We start from the raw sequence: 10880 nt of genomic DNA, 5'->3' as shown, positions 1-10880 counted from the left end.
CCATGTCATCATTGTTGTGATTTATTAATTACCAACCTTCAGGCATTGTATTGATGTTGTCTTTTCCTCTGTTGCCATGACTACAGGAACTAGTTGCCGACGCCAACCAGCATGTGAAGAGTGCATTGGCATCAGTGATCATGGGCCTCTCACCAATACTTGGAAAGGATAAGTAAGTGACAATTGAAAAGAAAAAAAATGATAAGATAATGGGTTTTCTTAATAGAATTGTTTGGTAATGGGACAAGTCACAGGTACATTGAAATATATATAGTAAATCAGGGATTCGCAATAGGCTGCCCACAGGCCAAATCCGGCCTGCGGACAAATGGCGGTTGACACTTTTTCTACATCCGAAAGGTTAAGAAAGGGAAACAAAATATTGGGTATTCTAAAACCTGCAAATTGTCTGCTTGCCAGAAGTGGGTAAGTGAAATAGCTGCCATGTATAGCTGCCATGTGTTAGATGAGTGCAATAACTCAAAATTGCCAAATGTGCACGGGGCAGCTATTTGCACTTACCCACTTCTGGCACTAAGTCAAAATGTCATCCCCTTGAAATCAAGGAATCCCTCAATTCCACTTCTTGGTCAAAAAGTGCCAGATGCCAAAAATCCCAAGATTTGATTTATCTTGGTGTAAGATATTCATGAGTTGACTAATGTAAAGACTCCATAGAGGAATCAGGTAGCTTAAAAATAAGCTTGTTTAATCCTTCAATAGAAGTGTTCTGTCCTGGGCTAATTCTGTGCAGCTAATTCTGTGCAGTGCAGCTGCACTGACTTCATGAAAAACTTCAAGCAGCTGAGTGACATTGGAACGCCCTTTTATAATGTCATGTTGAAGATGATAGAGCCTCTCTTTTATATGAGGAAAAACCAAATTGACAATTGCTCTCTCCATGATCTTCCCACATATACAAAGTAAAGATACTGGCCTGTAATTACCAACTTGTTGTTTGTCGGTCTTTTTATAAACCGGTATTACACTGGCCAGGGTTCCCGTTAAGGGTTTTAAAATGTGCGTCATGTGTGACGCAAGTTTGCTGACAAGATTGAAAAAACTTGCGTCCAGACAGATTTTTGTCGTCCATCTGAAATTCACGATCAATCATACGGGAAACGCAACGGCAACCCCTCGTTGCTAACACACGTACCCCGGGTCTACCTCATCAAATGTTGATTGTTAAAATAAAATTTTCGCTGTGATATTCCATCTCCAGTCGCAATGATAATTTTTCTCATTTCTGCATCAGTTTTGGTCCGAAACATGGTCAGAAACAGCTGCAAAAACATGCGCAAAGTCTGTCAATCTTTAGCAAATTTTCGTACTTTTACTTCCGGTTTTACTTTTACTTGATCCACGTGTTGTTGATGATGCTATAAAAGCTAAAACACGCGCTGCCACAAATAATACAAAAAAAGGTTATCATTTGGATTTTGTCTTTAAAATTGCTTTTATTCATCGTAACAATAATACTAATAAAGGAAACGTAGATTATTTATGAAAAAATAAACTTAAAATATTAAAAACTGAATATCGTCAGGTTGTGATAAATAACTAAATAAACATTAACTGCACGTCGTCAGTTCATCATGCTTTGTAAACAAACAGTTGCATCAATATTGGGACTTTCCCCATCAAACAGCGATCGCGACGGAAAGCATGCAAAAAGTGCACGATTTCCTGACGTTGCATTTACAAATATTGCAGAATTTACTTCAATTCTTAGCAGGTTGGTCAAAATTTTGGGGCTTTTATTATCGTAAAAATAAAACAATTTCTTATTTTTATCATCAATTAATGATTAAATTTGAAGTTTTGTTCGTCCACATGGACGCAAAATACTTGATTAGCCATGTGAACTTGCGTCCAAATTTGTAAAATACGCGTCTGGACGCAATGACGCACACTAACGGGAAGCCTGACACTGGCTTCAAGCCATTCACTCAGACAAATTAAAAATATGGCATAAGGGAGATACAATTCCCCAGATAAACCCCAGATTTCCCCATCGAGAATGTCTGGTCCTGCCACTGATGTGGGGATTGCCTGTGATATGATGCTCTCATGGTCCCAACAATATTCATGACTGTAAATTATTTCCAGTAAATACAACACAATTTGTTAACATTATACCAGCAGCTGAGTTATAAGTATTTCAATATCATTTTCAAAGTTTGGATTGAAACTACTTGGTGCTCTAGGTTGGTAAACCCGCCACCGGGTCCTGGCAGAACCACCAGTTAGGCCTGGTTTCTATTGCTGGTTTTGGCAGGGTGGCGGTGGTTGGGTTTTGACGCAATCTCTAAACATGAGTAGTATATGTGATTCTTCAGGATTTATCCAGATTTTTGTGGCCAAAATTTACACAATTTTATTGATTTTCAGCCTGTATTGGGGTATTTTAATCCAATTTCACGCTGTTTTTCAGGATGTTCTACTCCTTCCTGGATATTTCACAAGCTTTGAATCGCACCCCTGATATGCTATTCCAGTTAAAATTCATACAACCCAAACCAAATGTAATCTTTCCATAGAGAAGTCATTGGGTTGAAATGTTTCCACATGAAATGTTTTAAAATGTTTGTAAACAGCAGTTTGCTCTGACTTTGTCAACATTTCATTATAAAAACATTGTTTTTGATACAAAATGTTTTGATAATAACTTTATATTTGCTGATGGCGAATTCTAATTTTATACTTGTCCGACCTTGAACCTATTGAAACCTTTAATTTAGATCATTTTATAACCCTGCATTAAAATGTCACTAAAATGTTGCTAATATTATATGGACCTGGCCCTCCTGTGGGTTTGTTTGTTTCTTTCTACCTTTTCTTCCTCCACACAGCACAATAGAGCATTTACTGCCGCTGTTTTTAGCTCAGCTCAAGGACGAGTGTCCCGAGGTGCGACTCAACATCATCAGCAACCTGGACTGCGTCAACGAGGTCATCGGCATCCGTCAGCTCTCCCAGTCCCTCCTTCCCGCGATCGTGGAACTTGCTGAGGACACAAAATGGCGTGTGCGGCTCGCTATTATTGAGTACATGCCGCTACTTGCTGGACAATTGGTTAGTAACGACGACGATCCACAATGTCACTTGCAAGCGCCCTCCCTCGCTCCTCAGATCGGTGTCTTTATTTGTTTTTGTTTTTTTTCCAATTATTTTTTATATCGTCAATTAGTTATATGCATCTTTGGTGTTCCAGAAATAGGAATACGGATGCTGTTGTTATGTGTATGAGTAAGCTTTTGAAATATTCTTTGAACCTTTTGGAATCAAGAACAACATGACTGCATATTAGACCTAAGCTAATGATTGTGCACTGGAATCCGGCAAATTATGATCAGAATTATTGGCCTATTCCAGTTGCAATCCATAAACCCCCTATGGAAGTCATGACTTTAATCTTCCCCACAAGGAGTGTGAATTTCAAATAGGGCTACCTGAATGGGTGACTCCACTTCAAATCTATACCCTCTGTGTGGGAGATTAAGGTTATGTCTTTATATTGGCAGGGGGTGTATGGATTTTAGCTGGAATAACCCATTTGAAATCAAACCATGTTTGCCTTGCTTTGAGTCTGCAATTGGGTCTGGATTTTGGAAATTTGCAGTATCGATATATGGTAATCGTATGGATGTTGATTCAAAATGATCGTTTGGTACAGCATATGATAATGCACGCAATGAAACTTGCAGTGCAAGAGAAGTAATACAAGTAGGTAATGAAGATTTTTTTTGTAGACAATTGTCTGGGGGTCCAACCACTAGACGACTTTCTAAATGAACACAAAAAAGTGACTTGTGGATCAGCACCCAGTACAGTGGCGCCATAGGGGCTCAATAGGGCTGAGTTGTGCACAGTTTGATTTGGTTGTTGGCCGGGTAGGGTGAGCACGCAGATCGTTAGGGCGGGGTTAAATGGGGGCGCTCGCTTTAGCTAGCTGCCAGCCATCTTTCCCTCTGCCACAAACTCTGTCTGTCACCTGCGCCAAGCTTTTATTTTTTTGTTACTACTACTTCACACTCATTGCCCAAGCTGTACACAGATGTCAATTCTTTGATGGTCTAACATTGCCTCTGATTGGTTAATTACATGATATTGTCACTTTAATCACCAATCAGAATGGAGCTTTGCAAATAATTCACCCCATTTTTTTTGTGTGGTGAAATTATTCTAACAATGTTGCTGATTGGTCCAATTGATAATGAAAACTTCTTTTTGGCCAATTGGCAGGTAGTTCTCACGGGGTTAAACTGTCCAACCTAACAATGACTATCCATTTGAAATAGGCCATAGTATTTAAGGCTATCAGAGAGGACACTTTTTTAAGGTTTTCCCTGATTTCAGACAAGATTAAGTCAAAATTTCGGTGTTTATATTTAATTTCACAACGAAGAGCTGGTCTATCTGTATACTATACATAGAGCTGGTCTTTATAAAGAAAAGTTTTGTCTTTCAAAACATTGGGTTTTTAACTTGGTATCTATTTGTTTATACCCCATTGGATGTTATGTCACATTTTTGCTGTTTTTATATTTAATTTGAGCCAGTTTCGAGGCTTCTCATCCCATATTTATGTGCTGTTTCAGGCATTGTGATCAATTCAGTCATTTGGAGTGACAGTACAAAGTGGTTTTTAACAATGTAGAATTGAATGAAATTTAATATTATCTTACAATGTAAGAAGATCTGACTGCCTTTTATCATTTCTTTCCATCAATGTACAAAAACTGGATACAATGGAAGTTCAATTGTTAAATAAAGCTTCCCACTATTTCAAATTTCAATCATAAAACATAGCGTTATTACTCCCCCAAAAAAAAAAACCCCAAAACAAACAAACACCAAAACAATCATAAAACTGTTATAAATGTGTTTCTACACCAATAATTTTGTCTTTTTGGAACCTTAATGTAAACTCACCTAAAAAAATAACTTCTCTCTCAAAGAGAGAAAACATTAAAATTCCAATCCGTTTCAATTTGATTTGAATATAAGCATTGATTGGGGTAATTTCAGAGAGGGCGAGAGAATAGAAGCCACAAGAATTCGATCAAAGAGTGTTGACATCTGTGTGCAGTATGCCTGCAGCCATGTGCTTGATTGATTTTTTTCAGTGTGCTTGATTTATTTATTATGCTCACTTACTAACATATGTGCCATTTTTGAAAAGGATTTTTTTTTTGAAATTTCAAAAATTATCAAACAAAAATTTGAAAAAATTCCAAAAAATTGTCAAAAAAAAATTTGAAAAATAAATTTAAAAAAATGTCCGAAAAGGAGTTGTTGTCTTGACATTTAGCTTAATATGTTTGGGAATTAGTGTTTTTTACTGATTTGCTGGGATAACAATTTTCACACTTGTGATTAATTTTAGACAGTTGAAATTTGCCAGTGTGTGTAAAAGGAAGAATACCTGCAAATATTTGGAACTTAACATTTTCAATCCTTTTTTGTTGTTGTTACATTGCTATCTCATCCATGTATTAGCCGTTTATCACACATTTATCCAGCGCATAATAATGCACCTTGGTTCATGACTTCAATCAAAAGTAAACTAATTTGTTGAAAGAAGAAATTCTGAAGCCAACATTGACCCCAATTAATTTTTATAAGTTATAAAGTAATTAGCGTATCAGGTGCTGAAGTGATAGTGGGTCAGTTTTAGGGGAAGTTATTAAAATGATGAAATGCAAGAAACATGTTGACACATTCATTTTTCTTACGGGTTGATGCATTAATAATTTACTTGCATTTTCAGCACTGTTAATGACAAATTTATTACGAAAAATGTATCTAAATTTGTAGATCAAAAGTGGCACAGGTTTAACATGGGTATGGTTTTCAGCCATGTCTCATGCCAATTACTAACAAAAATGTGAGACACAATCTGATCCACTCGGGTTAAAGTCTGACATTTTGACAATTTTTGTTATTGCCATCACTGGCTTGCACAGTACTTCAGCTTACTGATGTTGAAGTCCCTGGCATATTTGTTTGCAAAGTTATATACTTTTTAAATACTTTCTTGCCTATATAATTCAATTTTTGCCTATATGACCGGAAGCTCACCAAACTTGATATATTTTACGGTAGTTTCACACTTTTAACCTTTATTTTACTATTTACACTGCCGATGCAGCTTTTCACTATATCTGAATATCATTATTTGCTGACTTTGGTCTGATTGGTTCATATTGTGTCACACATTGTACTGTGTTCAGTACTGAGAAGTACATCCAATCTTTAGGTGAAAAAAATTGGCTGTTCCATTGAAAAATTGAACTACTAAAAATGCAATATTTCTCTGCAAATTGTAAAGTCTAACAGATGTTTCGGAGAAAAATGTTTTGAGGAAAACATTTCTTCTTATACTGAACACACTCGCGCTATCTCACATATTTTTTTCTAACGGTATCCTGTGTCTTATTGCATGCTTATTATGGTGTCACAGGTTTTTATTTTATGTTGATTTTTTGGCAACATGTCCTGTTTCCTTTTTAATACGGGAATATTTCTTTTGTATATTTTGTGAAGTATCTGTACAAGTAATCTTAAAAATTCTCATCAATAACATATTCGGAGGACCTTAGAATTTGAAGAGTATTCTTTAAATATTTTGTTCCGTAAATGCAGAATTTTGACGGATGATATCACTGAGTATATCCAGTCAAATTTTAAATCATATATCGAGGGTGGTTCAAATGTTATCTTCTGATTTTTACTTGTTTTTTTTTCTTCTGCTGCAGCTAGTGTTTGCTTGCATAGTGTATATGTCGCTTTCAAAAGTCGTCTTGTGTATGTAAATCACACCCCTTGTTGGTCCGACATAGTTGTTCATCCTCTAATGCACTATGCAAGGATGTCAGATTCTGGGTTTTGGCGGATTTATGTGTTTTTATTTCTGCCAACTCTGTGATTTTTGCATTTACCTTGTGAATCGCCATTATCACGCCTGTTTTTCTCAGGAATTTTTGCCCATATCACCATCTGGTTGGCTGGTGCTCCCTAGTAAAAAAAAGGAATACAATCGTAATGGCCACATACATCTATAGACATTAAACATGAATCAATGGCGCTTTACCACTGTAAATAGCATGATTATATGCATTCGGACATGAAAATTGTTCTTTTTAAGTCTGCACTACCTAACTAAATCTGGATGAAATGGCAATTTTCAGAACGTAATCTTGCGAGCAGTCACGATCGCTAGCCTAGGATAGTGAATTCCCACATGTTTTGTCTGAGACCACTCACATCCTGACTGATATTTTTAGCCAACCCAATTTTTTTATTCCTCGTACCTGAGATCTGCATTCTATATCAGCTTTGTTCAAACTATGACTCTTTCAGTATGCTATCCAAAAAACAAAACAAGAAAAGAATGAAGTAAATAGCTTAACTCGTTGAAATAATTTAATCACCTTTGTCTGCTTTCCATATTCCATATTGACCACTCGTCTTCATTACGCCATTTTTGCACCATTTTTTTAAAACCAAAGAAATTTGACAAACTTAAACTGAAATATCCTATTTATGATATTAAATTCCTCCAATGCACCCAAATCCTGCAATGCAATATATGATTCTGTCAAGCTAATGCTGCAAAGCTTCTTGGCTAAATGCGACCCTTTGTATCAGCTTGTTTCTGGTTATGGTTGAACTCAAAATCGTAACCATTGAGACCTAGGCCTTCTTGTTCTTTATGTATGTTAACTGTTGCTCTATATTATCAACCCATCTGCATAATTTATAGACATCCCATGTTGCAATCACCCCCCCTGCATAATCTATAGACATCACATGTTGCAATCCCCCCTTGGAATGCAGCTTGCTTGTTTGACGTGTTAAGTGTTGTACTGTGGCTTCTACTGCTAATTTGAATTGGTTGGTTTGATATTTAAGTCTAGCTATGAGTTGGTCAAAGTCTGATGTTGTCCATAGAAAGATCTGGATCTGCTGTGAAAACGTTTTAAAAATAATAACTTTTTTGTGGCTTTACAATGGAATTTCATGTAAATATTAAACGTTTAAAATTAAAAATAATTAATGCGGTCTTCATATATTGCGATTGGTTTATGCTTGTTGAAATCCATACATCCCCTATGGAAGACATGACCTTTATCTTCCACACAGGGAGTGTGAATTTCAAATGGGTTACCTGAATGAGTGACCCCATTTAACATTCACACTCCCTGTGTGGAAGATAAAGGTCATGTCTTCCATAGGGGGTGTATGGATTTCAAGTGGAATAGCCCATTGCATTAGCAGAGATATCATATTTGTGTATCAAAATTGTGAAAGTCTTTTTGTGACAATTATTCCTGTGTATCAAACGACATATCTTTACCATCAATTTTAATTTGTTTGCAAGGAGAAAATGTTTGCAAAACTCAACTGACATGACTATGCCATCTTGCACCATGCTTCATTGGCAATCCAGACTCCAGAGCTCATAATTTCAATGTTATTCCTATAAATTATGTGAACCAATTACCAAATTGCTGTATAGCTTGAACTGCATGGCACTGTCATTTGTCCAGAGATGCTACTTTTTTGGTTCTTGGCTTAATTTAGGTTTTGTGTGAGTCCACAAATGTCCATGTTTTTATTTTGTTCTTTTTAGCCCAAAGTCACACAATTATTCAGCCTCAACTCAGTGGCTGTGTCATTTTCTTTAGAACTCAAAGGTTAAAAGCTAAAAAACAAAAAGTTTGCAAATCCAATGACTTTCATTGCTGCGCAACAATCTCTTCATCAGACATCGACTTGCTACTCATATGCTAGACAGCATTGTGTGTTAATAACAGTGTTTGAGGGATCATGCTGTTACGGGACTGTCTTGTGGCAGGGACTATCGCCTCTAGGCTACATGGTGCTTTCTGTGCTAATAAAACACTCAGATGTGGTATTGACTACTGGTAAAGTGCACATTTTTGCGCAACATTAATTTTCACACCCTAAACGCTCAACACAGCTGCCGTGAAATAAAACTACTCAAATATGTTCCATTTATGTATAGGTCTGTAAGAACTCAAAAAAGCAAGCAAAGTACACCAGGCACAAAAAGAAACTCGTCAGTTATATTCATCCTTGCTGTTCAATAACTTGATAATTTTGGATTATTCTGAAATATACATTTTGTTAATTGGACTTTTCTTTCTCATTTGACACCCTGTTCGTGAACATTGAGCAAGAATTGACCAAGATTAACGATTCAATTGTGCCTGTTACACTATGTGCTTTATTGATTGGCCCGTGGTGCTTGTGTGCAATACAACGATGCGTTCCCATTGAAAATCGTTGAAAATGCAACTTTTGATTTTGGGGTTTGAGGATTTGGAGGCGCATATCTTGGTCAATTCTTGTTCGTTTTTCACGAACAGGGTGTCAAAGGATAAAGCAAAGTCCAATTAACAAAATGTATATTTCAGAATAATCCAAAATTATCAAGTTATTGAACAGCAAGGAAGAATATAACTGACAAGTTTCTTTTTGTGCCTGGTGTAGTTCAAAGACCTGTAAAGCGTGAAAATTGCATTTGCGAAAATGAACACTTTACTCAATGAAACTGAGAGCAAATGGCAGAGCTATGAGGGCTGTGGCTTAGGCCTGGGGAGAACAAAGACCCATTATGGTGTCACTGCCAGATACCTATTGCTGCTGACTCCAGAGATAATAATACTCCTGCCCAGCTACTTTGTGGCTACTCAAGAGTACCAGTGCTGTACCAGCTGTACATGCGATTCTGATGTGTGTACTCTAGAGTACCAGTGAAGAAACTGGGCAGCAGTGTCCCTCTTGGGTGGCAGCAATTGGAATCTGGTTGTGTATAAAGATGAAATCTAGGTACGTCAGCAAAATTGAGAAGGTGAAAATAGACGAAAGCAAAAATAGACGAGAGTTAAACAAAAACAAAGAGATATGGATTGTAAAATGTTTCAAAAATTAAAGACTACGTCTTGGGTGGTGAAAGAATTGTTTTTGCAGTTCAGTTATTTTTATGAGAAAGTCTTGAAAGTTCTACATGAATTTACAGTGGGAAAAAGGCCTAAAATTGAAGAAAATGGATATCATTTGCTCAGGCATGTACTCTTTTATGGATGATAGGATGAGCTTAAATATGAAAAATAATAATTCAATTACAATAATCTGAAATCAATTTTATGATTCACTTCTCAGATAAAAATTAACCAAAAATAAACCAATGCAAGATATATAAATACACAAATCTCGGTCAATGCGAGGTTATTGTTTGTATCATACACTCAGGACTTTCGTTTTGCTTCAAGAAATACTCTGATATTTGCAGTTTCTGCTGATTTTATTCTGTCGATACCATAGTGAGTGTGACCTGTTTTTCAAGCCTAGAAGCTGTGTGTAGCCCAGGGGGTCAGGTAGTTTATAGGGGACACCAAACCCTTGTTCCTGGTAAGCACCCACACAGAAGGTGTGTGTCCTCAGCAGTGTATAGATAACGCCTCACCCTTACTGCTAAGTTCATCTTATTTATACGTGCTTGGTCACAACAGGGTATAGAAGTCAAAGTTCATTTGAATTGGCCAAGCATGTATTAAGGAAAATGAATTTGAGCAGTTTAGGGGTGAGAGTGTGTAGTCCGAGTGTTCTCGTGTATTGCTATGGCTATGATGGATCTTGCGTGCTTTGGACGTGGTATGATGACAGACATAGCTGGCCACTGATAGCTAACATTGTGATCGAAATCTGGATGACCGTGGTTGTGGATGACCATCTCGGCGGAAGATGGACGGAAATCCTGATTGCGGACGTCAACGGAAGCTTGCAAGCAGACACAAGGCTATATGATAATACAAAATATATAAGCTTAAAAATTGTTTCTTAACTTA

General features: G+C 36.8%; 1 protein-coding gene across 1 annotated transcript in view; it reads left to right on the top strand.

Moving 5' to 3' along the window:
• Positions 1-10880, top strand: part of LOC140170422 (serine/threonine-protein phosphatase 2A 65 kDa regulatory subunit A beta isoform-like) — a 40343-nt gene that overhangs the window by 19752 nt on the left and 9711 nt on the right. Inside the window, exons 8-9 of the mRNA XM_072193793.1 lie at positions 87-172; positions 2853-3075. Of these exons, the coding sequence (XP_072049894.1) occupies positions 87-172; positions 2853-3075 (309 nt within the window). The remainder of the gene's footprint in view (positions 1-86; positions 173-2852; positions 3076-10880) is intronic.

Source organism: Amphiura filiformis, chromosome 14, assembly GCF_039555335.1.
Source record: "Amphiura filiformis chromosome 14, Afil_fr2py, whole genome shotgun sequence".
NCBI classification, from domain to species: Eukaryota; Metazoa; Echinodermata; class Ophiuroidea; order Amphilepidida; family Amphiuridae; genus Amphiura; species Amphiura filiformis.
The sequence above is the reverse complement of the archived record's forward strand: the minus strand, read 5'-3'. Positions and strand labels throughout refer to the sequence as shown.